Source organism: Hydra viridissima, unplaced genomic scaffold, assembly GCF_058129835.1.
Source record: "Hydra viridissima isolate aposymbiotic clone 2 unplaced genomic scaffold, HvirCarnegie_v1 scaffold_1, whole genome shotgun sequence".
Taxonomy (NCBI): domain Eukaryota; kingdom Metazoa; phylum Cnidaria; class Hydrozoa; order Anthoathecata; family Hydridae; genus Hydra; species Hydra viridissima.
Genome location: NW_028324300.1, coordinates 29,269,933 through 29,294,115, shown reverse-complemented (window position 1 = coordinate 29,294,115; position 24,183 = coordinate 29,269,933). Strand labels below are relative to the sequence as shown.

Genomic DNA, 24,183 nt, shown 5'->3' with positions numbered 1-24,183 from the left:
AGTATAAATTTGAAAATAATTCTGCAATGTTTTTGCTCTAATTTAACTCCTGAATCATTAGCAATGACCTCGAAAACCAAACTACATGAGATTTCGTATTTTCAACGTATGAACAGTTTTGGCCGCCATATTGGAGCCGCCATTTTGAATTTTTTAAATCTGACCTCAGATTCGTAATCAGCGACCTCGAAAATCCTTATGTAGTTAATTTGGGAATTTTGGCCACAAAATCAGGATTTCGTCCCACTGTGCGACGCATACACAAAAAACACTAACGACTGTAGATAAGAACATCAATAAACAGGTTTAATTAATTACTACACATTGTCAAATGTGCTCATCCCCCGGTCATTCCCCCGGTCACAATTTTTTACTTTCGCAAAACACAGCCCATTTTCAATTGTCATTTTTTATAAAAGCGGATAGTGAGATTTTTTAGATTTTTAGTCAACTTAATATCTTCTAAAAAACTTTTGATTAACCGAGGTTCTAACAGATTCCAATTTTTAAAAATAATTCCAATATGAAGATTAATCTAAATAGTTTTGTCAGGAATCAACCAAAGTTGCTGACTCGATTTATCGCCAATGCCTTCTTGCGATGTGTATTTTTTATAAACTTATTAACCTTTTTAACATTTCATTTCTATAAAGATCCTTCTTATGTTAAAGTTTATATTCTTGTCTTCGTTTTCCATCTATATTTATTTCAAGAGCTAATAGATTAAAATTAAAAAAATCTTTGAGAGAAGAAATGTGACCTTTAGCGTTGCGTTTACTGTTCGGCTTCTTCGGAATACCTCGTCCATAGACGCAACCAAGCACTATCATTATTATTATGAATTGCTTCATTATAACCTAAAAGAGAAATCTATAAAAGCAAAAGTATTTAACTTAAAAATTGCTGATAAAATATAATAATATCGTTCATAAAAATGTGGTGTTGAAGGTTTTTACTGAGAAGAAAGAAATATATTTATACACTGAGCTTACAAAATCTATTGGTTCAAAATAACTAAATAAATGAGTTGATAATTTTAACAGATAAATTGAACAAATTTATCACAAAGACTGATACCCGTGCTTTGAATACTTTGAGACTGCAAAACTGCAATATCATTTTCATTATTAATTTAATGACATTTTTTAAGATTTAATGTTAATTTACTTGAAGAGGATTTAATGTTTCCATCAACACAAAGTATTCGGTACATAGTTATAAATGTTGCAGAACTCTGCAAAGTATTAATTAAGCAGCTCTGCAAATAATTATTAATAGTGTGTGCATGTGCGCGTGTATATGTGTGTGCGTGCGTAAGTGTGTTAGTGCAGCTTCTTTTTGGCCTTTAGTTTATTCAATTTCGAAAACGAATATCTTGTGATATTTAAACGACTTCTTATTTATCAAATCACAAAATGAAGTAAGATATCCCACGATAAACAGTTTTGTGTAAATTTGTATTTCCCACTAAAGACAACTATAGCGCAGAAATTTGTAAAAGTTCTTCAAGATCCTTGTAGCATACTTCAAGAAAGCACGTTACTCATTCAATGCATTATATTACTTTCTTCTACCTTCTACATCACATTTAATTTCTATAAGCTGTCCACTATTGCATGTTTAATGTTATAATCCTCATAGAAAAATATTCTTTTAAGCTTTAAATATATGGTTTAAAAAAGATCCTCTTTGAAACAATCATGAAATAACTGCAAATATCCTTCTTTTGGTACAGATTCTAATAAAGCTTGCTTAATACTTTGGTTGAACAAGACACTGCTGCAATTGATTAAAAAATGAAAATAAATGGGAATTAAGGTCCTTTATAATTCAGGAGTTTCTAATGGAATGACTATTCTACTTTCATTTAAGCTCTGTCTGCATTCCATTTACATTACGATTCTCTTTGTAAATGGCATTAAGCTAAGTTCACAATAATGCGCGGAGGAACAAAGTTTATTCTTGAACCATTTATACTCAAAAGAATCTAAGTTTAAGTTATAAGCGAAATTTTTAACTTTATTATCAGTTCACATATCTTACCAGCCTCACAACGCTTTTTTTATGTAGAACTTTGTAAATATATTTTCAAATATTTTCACAAGTAATAGTATAGGTTTGAAAAAAAACAAACAAAAAATATATTCGGCGTTAGAATGATCACACAAGAACAAAATAATCAATTTTAGTGTAATATTGCGAAAAGAGCTTCAGCAAAATGAGAAATTGCAAAATAACTTTTTCGGAAGAAAAAGCGAGAAACAGCAAAATTAGATACGGCGGAATAATTATGGGAAAAGAAAATGCATAATTAATGACGTAGCACACTGGATTTAATATGCGACCATTATTGACTTAGCACACTGGATTTCATGTGACCATTAAAAGTGATAATATTTCATATTATCACTTTAAATATTCACTGATAATATAAAATGTCGTTTTGAACTTTACATAACATTATTTAGTCGGGAATTCCGTGTTTGGGAGCCAGTAGTCACGTGTTGGGAGTAATGGAAAAAAAAAGTAAGCGTAAAAAGGCGTAATTCAAATGAAATTCAAACGGACTTCTTATTCTTGTGTTTCATTCTGCATTTTTAAAGATTTCAATTTTAACAGTTAATGCAATGTAACTATCGAAATATTCAATATCGTAGTTCTATTCAAATTTATTTTTTATTTTTGTTTAAAAAGGGTGGTGAAAGGTTTACAAAATTTTTTTCTTTAATGTTAGCTTTGCCAGAAAGTAATGTGTCTGACTGAAATGTGAGGGGATAGGGTGAGGGCAGCCTTATAAATTTTGTTTATTTCAAAGTTCATAGCGCCACTACCCTTGCGTCTAAGATATATAATAACTGAATCGCTGCTTATATTTACTGCTACCAGTTCCAAATAAAATAAATTCAGATTTAGGTTTATGCTTAAAAAGTTAAACATAGACCTACCTCTCCAGAGTTTGGCCTGAAATCGACGCATTGATCAGCGATCTTGGTATATGCTTAAATGCTAAGCCTATAGTCAGCAGCAGTAAATAGAATGACCATTTTTGTTGTCCAAGATTTTTTATAAGTTTTGTGGCTGTCATGAAATGACTTGGTTGTCATGAAATGATGTGGCGTTAAATTTGACGGGATTTTACGTGTTCTTCTAATTTCTACATGTTAAAAGTGAATTTTTGTTTTGCTTACCACAGTGTTCATTTAGAATAGAAATGTCCATAAAGAATATGACAGAGTACCATGGTGAGTACTTTAACCCTTTTGTCAGATTCTAATATGTGAAAGCGTACTATTTAATAGTTTATGAAAAATAGAAAGTGCTCAACAAGATGTTTGTTCTGTAGACGAGTAAATTAAAAATTATGAGACTTGTAGTGTTTAGTGTGTTAATTTCATGCCTTGTTGAAAAAAACAAAATACAGTGAAACTTGATTTTTTTTTCCAGAACATGAATGTGTTACTTATGATATTCGAAAGTTATTTGAAAATACTTTAATGGTGAAAAAAGTAAAGAAAAACTGAGAATGAGGAAGAAATTATTACAGAGTTGCTTTTGCATTTGAATTATTAACAAGTTGTTTATCAATCAAGGAAACAGGTTGTTTAAAAAAATTTAGAGAATTAATAATTGCTTAATCACACTTAGCCCCTATAGAATTATTGATGATTGCGGTGGAGCATTTACTATGGGTACAACTGGTGGTTTGTTTTCATTTGTAAAAGGCTGGAAAAACTCACCTGTTGTAAAAAAATTTTTCTTTCATTGTTACAACAAAACCTTTAATGAACTTTTTAACAAATTATGTTTCTTAACAAAATAACTTTTAGTACAAATAAACATTTTATGAATTCAAAACCCTTTTTTTCAAAATAGATATGTATATATTGTGTGTTATTATATGTAAGATAATTGTGTATATACGGAATCTCTTTTAAAAAGGTGATGTAAAAATAACTGACTGAAAATTTCAGACTTTTAACAATTAAAAAGTTATGGTTACCTTTAGAAAGTCATGTTCAAAATTTACTTAGTGTATAAAAAGTTTAAACTATGGAAGCTCAGTGTATAAAAAGTTTAAACTATGGAAGCTCACACGTAAAAGAATTTAAAACGATGCCTAAAGTTTCCTTGATAATGGAATAGAATAATAATATTTCAAGAGATAATATTAGATGAGTAGATTTTTTTCTTTAACAATTTAAAGTTTTACATTTGTTTGAGATTTTTAACAAACAGTAATAACGATTTTTCCCTTAAAACATATGCCTAAATTAACTCCTTCGATTGAAAATGCAAGATGTTTTTTGCTGCAATAGTATGATTAGGGATTGACGGAAACACTCCCTCATTTGATAGTATTTCCGAGAACCAACTAGTTCTGAAAAAGGAGCTCATCAACTGTCGGGGAAGTCGGAAGTCATCAACTGTCGGGCAAATCTACAACAAAAATTGTTTTACCGGCTGTAGTTTTTAATTAACCTATTGATTCGAAACTCCATACTAATAATGCAAAGATGGTGCCAGAAGATTTTTTGCGGATCTAAAAAAACATGGGTATCATGAAAAACATATTATGTTCATCGTTGTTATCCTTTTAATGTTACTGTACATTGGTGAATAAAATGTATGATGAATTTGAAAATGTGAATAAAATTTAACTATTCTACAGATGCTTTTGGTTCAGCGTGTCATGTTAATATTTTACTCCGCAGTTTTACTGCGCAGTTTTACTCCGTAGTTAATTTTTAACGTCATAATTTTACTACGCAGTAAGTTTTAATGTTAAAAATTTACTGCGCTCGTAATTTTTTACTGTCATCAAGAAAAGAAGAGATGTTAAAGTTTGTGGGAGGGGCGGGTAAAAATATACACGTTTTATAAAACTAAGGGTTCTTCAATTTTTCTTCCTATGAAACTTTTATTATTTAATGCATACATTAAATGATAGTTTACTTTCCAGGCTAGATTTTGATTCACTTTTTTATGTAAAGTTATGCATTTTCCCTTATTCTTAGCATTAGAAGATTTTACATTTAGGAACTTATATCACATAAGTTTACCAATAACTGAAGGCCATAAGTTATTGACGTATATATCTGACGAATGGGTTCAGATATACTTCCAATAGGACTGTATATATTTCTAAAATAACATGAAAAACAAGTGGAACATTTTATTTCAGTATAAATTTTTCTCACTTTAAAGTCTTTAGTGACAAAACAACATTAAAATGATTATTGTTTTTATTTTCTAAAAGAATAGTATGAGATGTTAGTTGATCAAGTTTAGTGGAAGCTGGATATTTTAGCCATGTTAGTTTTTGTCCTGTGAATGACCACACCGCTATATCAATTCCAATAAGATTTGCAGTACCAAGAATCTCTACTTCTGTAGCCCATATACCATTTGCGGCTTTGTCACTTTTGGCGTGATAACTTTCCATGCCATCACCTAAATATCCTGATAAAGACTGGAGCAAGGTTCTGTTGTCATGTGTTTCACAACCAGATCGCGAACACATACGTGTTGACATTCAGAACCTGACAGAAAAAACGAAATTGCTCGAAAAAAAAAATTTCATCAGCTTTGCATGCATACATTTTCAAAGGTACATCATTTTCTTTTCCATCAATAAGATCTGGCATAACAAGTATCTTGAGAGCAGGTTTTTCAGCAATTTTCTGGCGAATATCTTTGGAGGTTGAGGTGGCGGTGAAATTCATCTTTATCACCACATTCCGAAGATAATTCAGAAATTTTTGAATTACTTTCCTTTTCAATAAATGGTTTAAGATGATCTAGGGAATACTTTTTTTGCAATTTGTTATCCCCTTTACTGTTCTTTAATAAGCATGTAGAATTTTATATAATATCAAGAATCTCATATTGAACCAGTCACGAGAAAGTCATTTTTGCACCTTTCCTATCATCTCTTTAAAGATTTCTTAAAAGTACTTTCTAACCAACACAATACTTTGATGCTGTTGCATGCTTTCTGCCATAGTCAATTTTTTGTTTCTTGTGTGAACAAACAATATTTTTCATGGCTTTTTCTTCAATTCCTCTTTTCATTTCTAAAGCTTTTTGTAAAACCTCTTTATCATATACAGGATTATATTCATCATCATTGAGTCTACCTATGTATTTTACATCGATTGGAAGGCAGGGTTATCGGTTATACATAAGAAAAAATGGTGAGTACCCCATTGAATCATGCACTTTAACACGTAGAGCAAAAAGGATTCCATTTAAAACTGACACCCATTTTTAAATATTTTCATTTAAGACCTTAATGATTGCTTTCTTAATTGTTTGGTTCTGTCTCTCTACAAGACCATTGGCTTGTGGATGGTAAGCCGAGGTAACATGCTGCTGAGTGTCATGTCATGTGATGCAATAGATACAGAGTTTACAAACTCCCGACCTTGGTCATTAATTTGTATTTTAAAACAACCATGTCTTCATATAACCTTATAGAGAAAGGATGCTACTGATATTGCTGTTTTGTTTCTTAGATGTTCAGCTTCAGTCCATTTAGAAAAATAATCAATAAGAACAATCACAAATTTGAATCCACTCGATTCAGGTAATTCAATTAAATCCACACCAACTTGCTTCATTATTTGTTGTTCCACTTTAGCAGGTTTTAAAGCAGGAGAGACTTTAAGATTTCTGTTGGAGGTTTTCTGGCATCGCTCATATTGATTTATATGCTTTGTGATATCCTCCACTATTCAATGCCAAAAAAATCTTGAAGATATTTGCTTTCTAACATAATTATACCAAGGTGATCGGCTAATGCAACAGCTTTCTCTGAAGTTCCAAGACCCTCATGAACTTCTTTAACTATGTTAAGTTGCTCTTCTCGATCTATTACCACAATCACCTTCAAGAAACAAAAGTTTGTTTCTAGACATTTAAATAAATTAGATCTAAAAAATATTTTAAATGTTAAAATACTATTTGAAATTTTGAATTAGTTAAAAAGTTTTTCTTACCATGCCAGTATTTTTTTTGCAATACATCAATTTGTTGTCTATAATTGCAAAGGTTTTACATTGGCTTTTAAAGTTTGCCTTTTTTCCTCTCTCATTTACATCTTCAGGAAACTTTTTGTCATTCAAATATTTCCTGATATCATGAAAGTTAATATTTTTGTTCATCTTGAAAACGCCAAAAAAATAAACGCCAGAAACAGTATATTAAAAAAGTCAGTAAAATAATAACGATAGCAGTAAAATTCCAACGTTGAAATTTTACTGCGCAGTAAAATTTTAACGTTGGAATTTTGCTGCGCAGTAAAATTTTAAGGGCAGTAAATTAAAAACGCTACACAGCGCTTCATTCTTATTCATAGTTTTACGATTGTTCAATTCAGTTAGGTTTTGTCAACCGGATTTTTTTCCTGCATCGCACAGTGGAGTATTTCACTTGAAAAGTTGAACAAAATTATTTTATGTTTATTATCGATGTGATATGTAGTAAAAAGAAGTTTAGGGTCATTATATTGTATTAAAAACTATTGGTCACACATGAAATGTAAAAAATTAATATATTAAATCAAAAAATACATATTTTCATACATCTTAAATACTTTACAAATATCTACAATTTTACAACTAATTAACATAATGACAAATAACTAAATATATATTACTAAAAAGGATAATCACACTTGAAAGATGCATCTAAACCTATACTGGGTTTCTTAATTACTGAACTTAATCCTTAGGTACCTGTTGTCATGAATTTCTTTTTGTTAAAGGATTAAGCCCTATGGTTAACCCGCTACAAGGGGCTAATGATTTGACAACCAAACAATTTGAAATTAACAATTTAAATTTATTTTTATAGCCCTATATTTAATCCAAAATAAAATAAAATACTTTTGTACATGTCAATGCAATCATTTATATAATATATGCAGCAAGGATTCAAAAAATTTGATTCTTGCGTGCATTATTGATAGCCTAAATTTCAGTGTTTCACGGCTTTCTGTCGTTTTTTTATTCAAGTCATTAAAATCTTTTGAAGTTTGGCCGCAAATATAGCATCTCATTGTTGATGTCGTATTTCTAGCAGCATTTTAAGCTTTTCCATCAATCATAGTAAAAAGAAATACATGCTTTATTTGCAAATTACCACCAAAAGCGTTCATTACTTCGCTTTTTCTCAAGCCTTTTATTTGGTTCTCTACGCATTCGATTTCATCATTCGTTACGTCTTTGCTCTCCCGAATAAAACGTATTTTTATTGGTTGGCAATACCTTGTAGATGATGGTGCTGGGTTTTGCCAAAGCACCTTCTTTTGGTTACCAATATGGCATATGAGCCGTAGGGGCACAAAACTTTGAAATATGTTAGCGTCGCTATCGTCGCTGTTTTGAAATTTTTGTTTAAACGTTTGTTGTTGCCCATTTCGAAATCAGTTCTAAATTATTTCTTTCTTTTTCATTTAAAGTTTCAATAGCAGCACGTTGACTCATTTGAGCAGCGTACATCAACTGCTCACAAGGTGTATTTTCCCTTAAAACCCTTGTTTTTCGCCTTCTCGTTGGTGAACTCGATTCACAAAATTCTTTTGACGGTCGGTCGGGTATTGCCACCGTCCGAGTTGGTTGAGATATGGTGGTATTGAGCCATTGTTTGTTATTTTTTAAAAAACGCTCTCTTTTACGGCTTGCGTCTTCCCATTTTTGTTTAAATTGGAACTTAAAAGGTAAAAAAATGGTTTTTAGTGCAATTTATTCATTTGCAGGGCATTTAGTTCTGTTTTTAAGGTGTTTTAATAAAAACACGAGTTTTTCGTCAATTTTTTTCTCGAAACTTTGCTCCAAGACTTCATAAAGTGATCGTCTAGTCATCTCTATTGTGATAGCTTGAGATTCTACAATAAAAATATGAATTAAATTAAACAAAAATTTTAATCACAAAAAAAATGTTTTTGCCTTATTGACTAAAAAAATTAAAAAAATGTTAGGGCGTGTAAATGCGCAACTTTTTTTTCTTAAATGGTAAATAGAATATCTAAGCTTTATGTGAAGCACAAGCTCGTAGCTTAATAAGGCTTAATTGATATTCACTTTTTAATATCGTGTACATAAAAAAAAAAAACGTTAAATATTTTACATCTAATATAATTGATTAGAAATGCGACAGTAACATATAAAATAAGCTATCAATGAGTATCAACCCAATATATCCACCTACAGGCCCACTATGAATATTGTGAATATTTCGATATTTCATCAGCGTGCTTTATTCTCTGGGCTAACGCATTTGCGGACCAATTTGTGCAGCATCTCTTTCCTTATTACTAAAAAATTCAATTCAAAGTCACTGTTACCAAATGCACTCCTCTGTAACATTTCTATTTCTATATATACATACAGAATAGCTTAGATAGCAAAATGGTTGAGGAGTATGCTAGAGAACCATGGTGAGTACTTTGTTTAGCCCTTTTGTCAGTTTTTAATGCGTGAAAACGTACTATTTAATGACTTAAGAAAAATAAAAAGTGCTCATCAAGATGTTTATTGTGTAGATGAGTAAATGAAAAACTATGAGTCTGATACTGTTTAGTGTGTCAAAATTATGCTCTGTTGAAAAAAAAAAAGCTTTTTTTTTTCTTTTTTCTTTTTTTGAGAGCATGAAAGTACTTTTATAAAGTTATTTGAAAATATTTTAATGGTGAAAAAGGTAAAGTAAAATTAAGGAGGAATTAATTTATCTTACTTTTGCATTTGAACCATTGCTTTTATATTTTAACTGTTAAAAAAGCTGTTTATTATTAAGGAAACAGGTGTTTAGAAGAATTTAAAAGAATAATTGCTTTAATTATATTTAGTCCCTATCGAATTGTTGATGATTGTGGTGGAGCATTTGCTATGGGTGCAATTGGTGGTGGCTTGTTTTCATTTGTAAAAGGCTGGAGAAACTCACCTGTTGTAAGATTTTTTAATAATTGTCTAACAGAACTTTTAATGAGCAAGCTTTTTAATCGATTTAGTGCCTAAAATGCTTGGGAAATCCATATGTATATATATGGATCTGTTGTTAAAAAAATTTTTAAAAGAGATTGCAGTCAATATATTTGTCTGTATGTGTGTGTGTTGTTAACAACGTTGCAAGAGATTACTGATCACTTACATATATATATATATATATATATATATATATATATATATATATATATATATATATATATATATATATATATATATATAACACACACACACACACACACACACACACACACACACACACACACACACACACACACACACACACACATATACAAGAATACTAATCACTTTTATATATATTCTAAAAAAACACAGCAACCACTAAATTTTTTTGTATTTTCAATGGATTTTTATTAATATTTTCTTTAACCTTCTACATTAAAATTAAAGATTATCATTTTTGTAAAGACAATGTTAAGTATAAGGTTTTGTTTTCAAATATAGTTAACTTTTGTTTATATATGATAGTAGAATGTAAACTAATCAGAATGTTTTCATTGACTTTTTACTTTAGTGGAATTGTACAAAAAAGTTATATAATCTTTAATTTGACATAGAAGTAGTTAACTATAATTAAATATATTTTACTAAAATTAGTTGTTGTTTGTAAATTTCTGAAAGAGTCTTAAATGCAGTTTTTTAAAATGTCTTGCCAAAGCATTAGGCATTGAATTTTTAGTTAAGTTGCTGTCAAAAGTTTATCTGTTATTTAGGGTCATAGGTTAGTTGGCAGTATTGCTGCTGTTAAAACAAGAGCTCCTGTTTTAGGAGGTAAATTTATGTATATTGAGTTTAAATAAAAAACACAATATCCAGGTTGGAAGAATGGAATGAAAGAAAAACCTTTTGTTATGGAAGAAAAACCTTTTGCTATGGAAGAAAACTTTCTTCTATACCCAGACATTTGAGCTACCAATTAACATCTTCCTTACAAGACAAGCACTCTCTGTGCTAGAAATGGTGAGGGAATTTGAAATGATTTTCTTTAAAAATATTGTTCATAGGCAATTTTGCAGTATGGGGTGGTGTATTTTCTACATTTGATTGCACCCTAATGGCCATCAGAGGAAAGGAAGACCCTTGGAACTCAATTGGTAGCGGTGCACTGACTGGTGCAGTCCTTATGACTCGAGGTTTGTTTTTAAATAATTTGTAATTTTTAAATTCAAAACTTAATTTTTTTTAATGGTTACTATAATTAATTCCAGTTATTATTGCAATTTCAATTTAGCTGGTCCTGGTGCTATGGCTCGATCTGCTGCTGTAGGTGGAATTTTATTAGCTTTGATAGAAGGTGTTGGGATTATGATAACAAGAATGACAGCAGAGCAATTTAAACCAGGTTTTAGTTTAGGCATATTTCTTTAAATTTATCTATAGTTTATCAATGTTTAAAAGAGTATTTCTTGTTTTGTTTTTTTATGCCTCAAATTTTGTTATGTTTAGTTATGCCTCAAATGCCACCTGATCCAAGTCAACTGCCTCCAACACAAAAACCATCTAAACAAAATGAAACTGATTGGGCTAACACACAACCTTCTTTTCAATGATTTTTTTTAAGGTAGTATCACTGATATTATGTCATTATACTATACAATATTACACAATATTATATAATATATAGTTTTTAATAGTATTATGTAAAATTATTTAACATATTATGTATTTTGCTTTTGCTTTTTTTAAATCTGTTTTTGTACATATTTTATTTTCCTTGTACTACTTAGATACTTCTCCATTAATGAAGTAAAGTTTCATGCCAGAGGAGTCATTGCAATTTCGAGCGTAAATTTTGTGAGATTTATGAATAGAATCTATAGAATCATATTAACGCATTTAATAATACCCCTGGAACTGGAAGTCGAAGAAAATGATATGAAAACTTTGCCTGTACTATGACCAGATAAATGTTTGTAAGAATCACTCTGGGAAAAACTTACTTTCATAAGAGGTCTTTGTTGTTAAAAAAGTAATTTTTTTAAAAATTCTTTTAGAAAAAGTGTGGTGATTTTTGATTTTTTGTTTCCTAATTTAAATAAAGATTGTGTGAGCATTTTAATATCGTTTTTAATTAACCTATCGATTCGAAACTCTATAATAATAATATAAAGACGAGAAGATTTTTTGCGGATCTAAAAAAACATGAGTGTCATGAAAAGCACATTAACTTCATCGTTGTTATCCTTTCAATGTTACTGTGCAACGGTAAACAAAATGTAATTATTCTAAAGATGCTTTAGAATAATTACGATTGTTCAAATCCAGTAAGGCTTTGTCAAACGGATGTCTTTTCCGCATCGATGAAAATCAATGTTTGAAATAAATAGCTGCCCACAGTTCTAAAGCAGACTCTGATCACGTGGTATTAGTTTAAAATTTTATAGCATTTGTTTCATAAGATTGTTCAGGATAAAGTAACAACTTAACGCGTCGACAAATTACTAAACAAATTATACCAAGGTAAAGGAAGTTAGTTGTCGGCACAAACAGATTTTCATCATTTTTTCACGATAAACATTTGTAAATTTGGGAACTTTTTTCGTATAAACAAAGTCTGTCAACGATAAAATAGACCTGTAAGGATAATTTTAAAATGACTAAAAAAAGTTTAGCGAAGTATAAAAAAGCGTAACTACATTCAAATCCTGGTCCCTTATTCACCAGCCTTAATTTTGTGTATTTTTTGAGTACTTTTCCTGATAAGTCGCCATTTTTTGCCTCGACTACTTTATATGCTCCATAATTTCAACTACTTTATAAACTTTATATTTTCCACTATGCATTATTTTTTTAGTAGGTTTGTTTTCTTATGGGATTTTTTATAATTCATTTGATAAAGCAAAACCTTTTAAAAAGTTGTTCAATTTTCTACAATTTTGTAGCTACCTAGATATCAATATCTTGCAAAATGCGGCCAGATATTGATATCTAGGTAGCTACAAAACTAGTCGATTTTTGTATTATTTATTATATCTCAAGTTATACATGTACTAAAGTAGTTAAGCAAATGATCTCAACTTCTTTTCATCGTCCGCGTTATTTCTTAAGATATTAGGAATGTCTATCTATATAAAGTTAACCTTAAAACTTGGTTCTATTGCTGTTATCCTTTAATAAATAAAAGCGAGTTAAAATGACTGGTTAGACGAGTCCAAAATTTTTCGACGAATCCGACAGACTTTAATATAATTTAATTTCTATTGTTTAAAACAAAAGATTTGTAACAATGCGCAATAGTTCGCAATAGTTCGCAAAAAAAACAATATTGTTGCACGTCTATCTCTTATATGTTCATGATAGATACTCATTCCGAAAATCAGAAAGTATTTATTTAGAAATTCAAGTAGAGCACAGCACAAACACCTGGAGTTTTACTCCAGGTGTTTGTGCTGTGCTTTATTTAAGGTGGTAGTATGGTCAAAATTCTAAAATCGTTTATTTCAACCAAAAAATATTGATTTTTTCAGATAATATTAAAAAACTGCATAACACATTTAAAAAAAAAAAAAAAAATCAAAATTTCACATTTGGACCCTTTTTTTGGGTCCCAAGACCTAAAAAAGTCAAAAAGCGCTGCGATAAATATTGAGACAATGGTAGATGCTACAAAACTCAAACTTTTACTGTTTACTTATAATATATCAAAGAACTCATGGAAGCAAAATTATAAAGTTAGCTTAAAGAACCAAGGAGATACAGCATATACAACTAATGGGTCAAAATTTACCCCAAAACAGCCCCCTTTTGGAGCCCATAACTCTGCAAAAAGTAATGTTAAAAAAATATACTGCTTCAGTGAGTTCATCATATATGTTATTATAACTGTACAAAATTTTAAAGCATCATAACAAGTAGTTCTCAAGTTATTTATCGCACCGTGCTAAAAAATCCCATTCTGAGAAATCAGCAATTTAATACAATTAACATTAAAAAAACAAACTAAAATATCAAATAAGCTCTCATTTTATTTCTAAAGATTTTTAATCAATCCCCAATGTATTAGCAGTAGCAAACTAAGTTTTTCATGAGTTTTATTTAATTTTTTAAGTTCCTTATAGAAGTTGATATCCTTGTTAAAAAAAATAGAAAAATTTTGAATTAAAAAAGTATTTTTAAAAGCAAAACTTTGATTACCAAATTCAACTTTTTAAATTAAATAGCTATATCAACTGGGAGATTGAAATAAAATAAAACTCTAAAAACTTTAAGAACCATAAGCTATTCCTTCTCTTTCTTCATCTTGATCACTATAACTTTTTCTATAACTTTTTTCTATAACTATAACTTTTTCGTTTTGTCCTAATTTGTTTCCGACATTGCTTTACTTTATCAGTAGATTTTTATGCTATATTTATAATTTTTTGACCTCTTTGATTGCAAAGTGTACTACAGTTTTTACCAGGATTAATACCAAGCTCTAAATAAACATTTAGCATACCAGCTAATCCTTCATTGAAATTTCCTGTATCGACTACAATAACAGTTACTATACCATTTAAAGAGTTATGTCCTCGTTTCTGCCATTTATCACAAGAAACAGTAATATCTGAAATTCCAATATCATCTCTTACTTTAAACTCAGGAGCTGCATTGATCATCGATTGTGTTGCAATATATTTGTATGACAGCTATATTTTATTTTAAACATCATTAAATATGGCTTTTGAAGTGGAGGTGGTAAGTTTAAAAAACCATATAGCTTTTCTAATGCACTGTCCTTTTCCAATTTCAGGCATTGTAATTACTGAATTTAAATTTATATCAAAAAATTTTTCAGAAATTTTACTTGAAACTTTTCTACTGATATAGAACTTTGTACTCAATAAACACTCAATGCAACTCAACAGCAACAAAGAACTTAAACCATTTTTATTTTTATGATCTATATTCATGTTGATAGACTTGCTCTCATAGTCAAGTCATGTTCCAACTAAGGTAAGAACTTGTACAATATTATCAAGATCAACTAAAACATAGCTAGACTCATTATTACATTGAGGCTGTGGACTAGCTTCATTATTGGCAATAACATTGCTGGTTGGTGTTGTAAAGTTAGGTTAAATGTTTAAAGCATTCCTCTCAATTTATGGCAATACTTTACTCACAAAAGTATCTTCATTTTGGGAAAAAATTGGTAAACTTGACTTTCTAGAAGTGCTTTTTCTTTTTTTAAACACTCTGGAGGCACCAATTTTTCTTCTCCTCAAAACATCAGTTTTCACATTGAACAATTAGAAATAATATATCTGTTTTAATCTAAATTAAATAATTTAAAAAACAATAATAAATGATTATACTCTATATTCAACATCAATAACTGAAACAGATACCATTTGCTTTTAAGTCACTTTACAAACATGACAAAAATAAAGTGATATCAGCATATATAAATGCTGGTTTTGTAATTTTTAAGGCAAAAAAGAAGCCAAATATTACTTAGTATTTTCTAAAAACTTACAATAGAAAATACTTGCTTAAGGCAGTTCAATAAGAATCAATAGATGATGTTTACCTTGTTGCTATGCCGTTGCTAAGGAGCAATACTTCATATTACTTTTTTTAAAATGAAAAATAGAAGACTTTATACAAATCATATTGGAAAATGAATAATTCTATCATTTTCAGCATGAATGAAAGCTCCAAGAAAAGTTATTTTCAAGATATGAAAAATTTTGATATTTTTGACCATACTACCACCTTAATTAGGATTTATTTTGTTTTACAAAAGATTACTTAAGCGTAACTGTTGGAGACACTTGGTTGCGCAATAGCACGGTTGTTGTGCAATTTTGGTGTCACCCAAAACAAAGGATTTATTTAAAAAAACATCAGAGGGAGCAATTAATCTAGACCTGTATTTAGAATTCAGAAGTGAAAACGATTTTTTACAAATATAAGCATTTCCAATTACAAAACCAAGCAAGTTTTTTTAAGTATTTGGGGATTTTCATTCACAATCTTATAGAACTGCTTGGAATTAATAACTTTTATTTCAATAAACTTCTTTAATTCATGCATTATTTCATGTATGTATGTAACGTCTGCTTATGCTGTGTTCTTTTAATTCGCTAACCGAAGCTTTAAAAACGAGAGCTGATTTTTATATTTGACATTAGAAACAAGTTTTCATTAGTTTCATCCATAAAAAATGCGTTTATTCAGCTTTTCTTTTCATTTTCCAATAGCTTGATTGAAATTAACAAAAAGATAATATTTATTAGAGATGGGAAACGAACCGAACCCGAACCGAACGAACCGAACTAGAACCTTTTCTACGACAGAACCGAACCGAACCCGAACTTTAGTTGTTACCAAACCGAACCGAACCCGAACTTTAAAACTGTTGGGAACCAACCGAATCAAACCAACTGTTCTTACCCTAAACAAGCCAAATAGAGGCTTGAAAAAGTGAAAATTTTGCAATTCGCGCATCACTACAATACATAACATGATACATAACATAATTCATAACCTAATGCAAAACATACCACGAGTTTAGAATTATTTTGTTCTATCTCTCTTTTCAAGTGTTGGAAGAAAATGAGTTAGTAATTTTAGTAATTAATAACTAGTTTTAAAATATATTTTATTTTTCAAATTTTTTTCTAAATAATTTGTTTAAATCAAAATTGTTTAAAGCATAAGTTATTATTTCTTTAAAAACTAAGCTAAAATTTTAAGTAATTTTTATTTTTAGAAAAAAATTAAATATTTTCTCCCAACGTTTAAAATGGGAAATAGAACAAAATAATTCTAACCTCGCGATAAGTCTACAATTCATAACATTACTAACCAAAATGGAAATGTTGTTTCTAAACATTTGCAATATTGAGGTGTTGTTAATGTTCTGAGTTTTTATTCATATCTTAGTAATTAATGATTGCTATAATTACATAATATTTTAGTAATAATGAGTAATAGTAAATGGACTAAAAAAGTGTTGGAGAAATTGATAACAGACAGAGCGGCTCGCTTAGTACCTGCATCATGGACAAAGAGTGAATGCTGGACACGCTTTCGTTGCGTTGAAGTTGGGGATGAGGTTTGTAGCTATACTTACTGCATATGTAATTATTTAGTTTTATAAATATTTCAATAAATCAATAATCACCTACATCTCTCATATTGCACACAATGCCAAACTGAGCAGCATTCAGGTTTGATAATTAATTGAATATCAATGCTAAATAGAGTCAATTGACCTTAGTTACAATACATTTTATTTGATTTTTGTATAACTGTGAGTAATCATGTTACGATCAACAGGTTGTCAAGGAGTTTGCCGTTTGTAAGCAGTGTGGATTATGGTTGTCAGTGCCAATTGGTCACACTACAACTTTACAAAGACATAATAGATCACACATCAATAAGATCAATTCAGAACCTGGATAATTAAAAATGACAAGCTTTTTACCTAAAAAGACAGAGGTTAGTAAATATAGTTAGCGGATCTTGATTTTTTCTATTTACTGTTTTAACTTTTCACTTGTTACTTGCTGCCATTGATAGCAAAATAAATCTGTTACAAGTTGTAAGCAATATTTTAGAAATACGATGTTTTTTGTAGTACAAAAAAAAAGGCCATTATGTATTGGTATGTATTTAATGTCTATTGTTTATTGCTTTATACTTTACAGGTTCCTAAACACATTTGTGAAAATGCTCAACGTGCAGCCCTGTACATGATTGCAAAAGACATTCAGCCATTCTCGTGTGTTCAGGATGATGGGTTCCGTCACTTTGCTCAAACAATGATTGATATTGGATCGAAGTATGGATCAGTGAAACTTGAGGATATTATGTGTGATCGAACAACGCTGTCTAAGACGCTACTACCAAAGTTCTACAACGAATGTGTTCGAAAGCTGAAAGACGAACTTGCTGGGGTTACTCATATCGCAATAACAACTGATCACTGGACCGATGACATTCTAAAATACTCTTATCAGACTTTTACAGCACATTACATTAACAGCAGTTATTGCCTTATAAGTAAGTGTGTTGGATTGTTTGAGTTTAGTGAGTCTAAGACTGGCATTGCCGTAAAAGCAAAGACAACTGAAATACTTAAAAAACTTTTCCCTCAGGCTATAAAAAGTGACAATTTGGTATTTGTGACTGATAATGGGAGTAATATGAAGTCGGCTTATCGCAACGATGTTAGACTTAGCTGTGCAGGTCATAATCTGAAGTTAGCTGTTGAAAAGGCTTTGAAATCCCCTGGTGCTAATTTAGTTCATGAAATGATCAAGACTTCAAAGGAAATGGTGGGCTACTTTAAACATAGTGGGAAAACCCAGGAACTATATCACACTCTCAAACAGGATGTTGCAACTCGTTGGAACAGTCAATTTTTTCTTTTGCAATCATTGTCATGCCAGTTAGATCATGTCAAGTCAATTCTTGCTGATTCAAAGCAGTTTGACAAACTTGAGCAACTGAACAACGTTAATGAAAAATTGTTGCATGACGTCGTAAAATTTTTGCATCCCTTTCACAAGGCTACTATACAATTGTCACATGACAATGTGCCGACGTCCCCTGATGTATGGCCAATGCTATTTTATCTTCGATCAGTCTGTAAGATCAATGGTTCAGACAGCGACAGTATGCGTGATTTGAAGGCAATTTTTCTGTCCAGCTTGAATGAAAAATATATTATTCATCCTTTGCACAAGCTATCAACACTTATTGTTCCTTCTTACAAATACTTGTCTTTTGTCAACGCAGAAGATCGCAATTTTGTTTATTCAGAAATGCGTAGTATGGTGGACAAAATTATTTCTTCTTCACCAAATCAGGTGATAGGAAAGGACTCAGGCAATACAGATATAAACAGCTTTAGTAAATGCAGTCATTCAGATCAGCTGCCTCCTTCAAAGAAGAATAAAGCTGATCCTGAATCTTATGATTTGCTGGCAGACTTAAAAACAGCTGCCACTCCATTGTCTAATGCCGACAGTAATGACACAAGACATGAACTTGACAAATACTTGGCACTACCCGTGACAGCGTGTAATGCATTGCAATTCTGGAAAGACAATGACCGTGAACATAAGCTTCCGACGATGGCATTGATTGGAAGAAAGTTGTTGGCTATTCCTGCTACAAGTACTGCCAGTGAAAGAGTGTTTTCAGTGTGTGGGGTGACGATGAGTGAGCGCAGGGCTCGCCTAAATCCAGAAACATTGGAAATGTTGATATTTCTCAAATACAATATGCAGCCCTGATTACTAGACTGACAGTAGGCTACTTAAGCTAACGTTATCTGTGATCAGAAAGTTACTACTTTAATGTTTTGTGCACTTTAACTGCATTAACTGCAGCTATTAGCAACTGCATTGTTTTCTGGACTTTTAAAGTTGCAGTATAAAAGCATTGCAAATTATTTCAAGTTATTTGTAATACTTTAACTATTTAATGTTACTTTAATTTATTTGTGTTTTATCATTGTGGATGTAAAGCTTTGTAACTAATAAAAAAACAGTTGTGTTGATACCGAACCGAACCGAACCCGAACTGTGCTTAAGACCGAACTGAACCGAACTCGAACATTAGATATAACCGAACCGAACCGGACCCGAACTTTAAAAAAAGGGTTCGATTCCCATCTCTAATATTTATCTCATAAAACTCTATGCTCCCTTACACATTACGTCACATCTCCCATTTTAAACGTTGAAAGAAAGTTTTTGATTTTTCTCTATAAGTAAAGATTACTTAAAATTTTACTATTACTTTTTTAAAAAATAACTTACTTTTAAAATAATTTATATTTAAAGATACTATTTAGAAAAAAAAATTTAAAAATAAAATGTGTTTTAAAAGTGATCATTACTTAGTAAAATTAACAATTCATTTTCTCCCAACGTTTAAAATGGAAGATAGAACAGAATAATTCTAACCTGACGATTACTATTTCATGTCGGGGAGAAATGAAATATTTACATGTCGGGGAGAAATAAAATATTTTCATGTCGGGGAGAAATGAAACATTTTCATGTCGGGGAGAAATAAAATATTTTCATGTCGGGGAGAAATGAAATATTTTCATGTCGGGGAGAAATGAAATATTTTCATTTCGTTCTTAAAAAAAAACGTATAAATGTTTACATTCACTAGGCGAAATAAAATTCATTTTGGTGAGAATTTCATTTTTGTCGTTTTGACCGAAATGAAATTTCGTTTAGGTTATCGCTTTATCATGTTAAATGTTTTTAATCGAAACGCCTATGCTTAAAATTTACATGATTGATACAGTATTGGACAAAACATTTGCAACCAAATAATGCTAATTTAGTTTCTTTACATAAAAGTGCTGCATTTTTTCAATTTAGAGAAATAACTATGTAACTGTTTAGAGACAAAGTTCTTCAAGTTTTATTCATCACAAAGTTCATTATTTGTACACGAAAGTTAATAAATTAATCAAAAGTATTAAAAAAAGTTGATTTCCTTCTGGACAAAACAAGTAGGGGAACATGGGGCAAGATGACGAACGTTTTGAAAAGCACTTATATCTTATTCAATAACTGTTTCAATAAGTAAAACTTTATCAAAAAGTGGAAAAAAAATTATTATGCTTCACATATGTATAAAAAAAACCTATATAAAAAATAAAAATAGACTGGAAAAAACTCATTAACCAAAGTTACCTCAAATTTTCATCTTGCCCCGTATGCGGGGCAAGATGGCGACTTTGAAAAAAGTAAATTCCATTACACCATTACCTTCTCAAATAACACGATATCATAATTTTTAGTTAATAAGATATGTAATACAAACGGTTATGTAATTTTTTCAACAATTAAACTATATATTTATATAGGGCTATGCAAAAAAAGTCTATTAATCAGTTCATAGCAAATTCCAACACAACAAAATAAAGCAAATGTCAAACAAAATATTTTAATGCATAATAAAGCAATGTAATAATGACTATGCTACACAAAAGTTATTACAGTGCAGGTTTATGGTAAAACATGTACTTTTGCGAAAAGACAAACGAGCCATCTTGCCCCGTTCATCTTGCCCCTAAGCTACTTAATCTTCAAAATGACTCAGAACTCTACATAAATAAGTTATGATAGCTTAATACTACTTGTATGGCTTCCAAATTGAACAAACTGAATGAGAAATTCTTGCTTACCTTAAGCTGGTGATGTAATGATGAAAAAAATCAGATGCAAGTGAATAATTTTTTTTTTCTTAATATCGGAAAAACCTTATTTTATACTTATCTTTCATCCCGAAAATAATATTTATAAAGAAAACATAAATAAATCTAGTAGATATAATCTACATCGCTCTCAGCTACAGTCAGCTTTCATATTTAGTTGAATTTTGAAGATAATGGTAGGTCGTCATCTTGCCCCACTCGTCATCTTACCCCATGCTCCCCTACAACTCGACAAAATGTTGACCAAGCTGTATTTCACTATCAATATTTCGTGGCGAATCCTTTGTTGTCGATCACAGCCTTGCATCTTCGAGGCATAGATTCGATCAGGTGATCAATGAAACTTTGTGGAATCGCTGCCCAGGCGTTTTGGATTTGTTCAAACATTTGATCCTTGTTACAAACACCTTCACGATTAATTCTGCGGTTGACGATCTCTCACAGGTTCTCGATAGGGTTGAGATCCGAAGATTGAGGCGGCCAATCCATCACCGATAGGTGGTTGTCTTGAAACCACTGCTTGACTACTTTTGCAGTGTGTTTCGGATCGTTGTCTTGCTGAAAAGCCCATTTTATTGGCATATTCCATTCAGCATGAGGTAACATAACATCTTTCAGGATATTTTTATACATGAAACGGTCAATTATTCCATCGTTTCGATGTATTGGACCTAGACCGTTAGCAGAAAAACACCCCTAGACCATTATATTGCCTCCACCATGCTTCACGGTCTTATGGCAGTAACGTAAATTGATGCGTTTTCCGGCCGGTCGACGTACACGGCAAATGCCATCGCTCCCAATGATGTTGAACTTTGATTCATCACTGAACAGGACAGTTCGCCATTTCTGCACACTCCAGTCAATATGAGATGTAGCAAACAGTAGTCTTTTCTTCTGTTTTTTTAGTGAAACCAGCGGTTTCTTTGCAGGGCGTCGAGAAAACAATCCGGCTTCAACAGCACATCGTGTGATTGTTCGGTCCGATACAGGCAGCTCTAATTGCTTTTGTATCTCGACTGATGGTATCCAGGGATCTTTCTTGACGGATCTGACGATCATAGAATCCTCTCTAGAAGTTGTGGAACGCGATCTTCCACCTTTGTTATCTGCTGCCAACTTCCCCGTAGAACGATATTTGTAACATAGTCTTGATACGGTCCATTTTTTTACGCGATATTTATCACAAATACTTTTTTGTGACATTCCACTTAAGTAATCGCCAATAATTTTCTTTCTTAGTTCCAATCCAAGACTGTCGGGAGCCATTTTTGCACTTGAAGTCATAAAAATAATAAAAATAAATAATCACGCTTCTCAAGGCTTGCCGTGTTACATTTACCTTGTGATGATAAAATAATGCTCTGTGGAACACAACGTCTTGGTTGGATGTGGACTGTATTGATGTAATGAAACACTTGTTGTATTTCACTTCTTGTATTGATGTTCTTCGATAAAACACTTTGATAAAACTCACTTCGATAAACTGTCTTGATAATACTGACTGATTGACTTCCATATACTGACTGAATTACATATCGATTTACATGTCTCTTATATAGTAAAATGAACCTGTGTGAACCTGTTCTGGAAGATTCTAGATGCTTCTTTTCGATGCTTCCGGAAACTTCTAGATGCGTCTGGATGCTTCTGAATGTTTCTGGATATTTCTGGATGCTACTGGATGCTTCCAGATGCTTCTTCTGGGAACTTCTGGAAGCTTCTGGATGCTTCTGGAAACTTCTGGATACTTCCTTTAACTATTAAAAAACTTCCGTGACGTTGACACGGACCAGACTTAAGAAAATGAAACAAACCAAAAAAGTTGCACTTGTTTTGTCCGCTGCAAAATGGCACTTGTCAACGAAATTTTGCCTGTGTGCTGTTACTTGTCAGCTGATTGCTCATGTCATGGCATGCTATGACTTCAGACTCCTGAACTGTTTGCTGTGGTAGTATAGTTCGTTTCGTTTTTAAGACATGTAAAATTAGGAACACTTTTTTGCATTGTTCGTTGTTGGTTGCAAATGCTTTGTCCAATACTGTATATTAGTTTTTCTTTAACACGGTATTGGTTAATTTCAAACAATCGAAATTTTTTATTCATTATGATGTAATATTGTCACATTGGTAATATTGTAAAAAAAAAATTTTAACACAATAAAAACGGTAAGAATTATACTTAATATGATTGTGTACGACCATAACAGTTTATATTGAAACCACATGTGTTTTTTATATAAACTAGTATGAATAAAAAAAAGTATTATTACAAACCTTTTAATATTTTTTTGGTGACGCTTAGAAATTTTTTGAAGATCCATTTTCATAAAAGAAATGAGTAGCAGTTGATTACGATTTAAACTTAATAAATGACGCAACACCAATGTTGTAACCATAGCTATATTATCTAAAGCTGAAATAAGATAGCTGGTCAACGAAGCAATTTACTTGTATACATTATTGTTTATAGGTGTAATTTTGAAATAACACTTGAAATGTACGCTTTGTTAAACTTTACGGACCATTTTACTATGGCCACCCCGTATTGAATATATTTTTCATTTTATCCGAAATGAAAGCTCATGTGAACGATTACGACTTTCATTCCGCTACGACTTTAACTTTTGTTTCGCACGAAATGAAATTCCATGTAAACGTGCTCCAACAAAAGTTTGAAATTTTTGCACAACATCTCTGCCTTTTCATTAAATCATTCGTTATAAAGCCACTTTTGGTAAATGCGCTTTCTGTTGCAAACTATTCTTTATAAATCTATTTAGAGAGAAGTTTTAAAAAAAATAGTTTAAGGAATGCGCTAACACGGCGATCTTCTGTTTGACTTGTTAAGTAAATTTTTCGAGATCGTCCGTGTTTTATCATTCGGTCCTATTTTTATAAGATTTTTCATTCCGTAATTTCAAGGCCTTCTTAAACAGGCCTCGACAGCTTATTTTCCGTAAAATTAGCGAAGGCCGA

General features: G+C 31.1%; 2 protein-coding genes across 2 annotated transcripts in view; one reads left to right on the top strand and one right to left on the bottom strand.

Moving 5' to 3' along the window:
- Positions 1–873, bottom strand: part of LOC149894385 (hatching enzyme 1.2-like) — an 86,775-nt gene extending 85,902 nt beyond the window's left edge. Inside the window, exon 1 of the mRNA XM_090079311.1 lies at positions 761–873. Within this exon, the coding sequence (XP_089935437.1) occupies positions 761–851 (91 nt within the window). The 5' untranslated portion in view covers positions 852–873. The remainder of the gene's footprint in view (positions 1–760) is intronic.
- Positions 874–9,262: 8,389 nt separating this feature from the next.
- LOC145192369 (mitochondrial import inner membrane translocase subunit Tim17-A-like) lies at positions 9,263–12,078 on the top strand. Its single transcript, XM_090079397.1, has 7 exons — positions 9,263–9,439; positions 9,848–9,947; positions 10,739–10,796; positions 11,030–11,158; positions 11,257–11,367; positions 11,472–11,586; positions 11,753–12,078. Exons 1-6 carry the CDS (start codon positions 9,411–9,413, stop codon positions 11,573–11,575), a joined length of 531 nt encoding a protein of 176 aa, XP_089935523.1. The 5' UTR covers positions 9,263–9,410; the 3' UTR covers positions 11,576–11,586; positions 11,753–12,078.
- The last annotated feature ends 12,105 nt before the right edge of the window (positions 12,079–24,183 follow it).

Excerpts from the sequence above, each read along its gene's own strand:
- LOC145192369 (XM_090079397.1), top strand. The coding sequence starts at position 9,411 with ATGGTTGAGGAGTATGCTAGAGAACCATG. Across the intron at positions 9,948-10,738 it reads GCTGGAGAAACTCACCTGTT|GGTCATAGGTTAGTTGGCAG; the intron begins GTAAGATTTTTT and ends TCTGTTATTTAG. Across the intron at positions 11,159-11,256 it reads TGCAGTCCTTATGACTCGAG|CTGGTCCTGGTGCTATGGCT; the intron begins GTTTGTTTTTAA and ends ATTTCAATTTAG.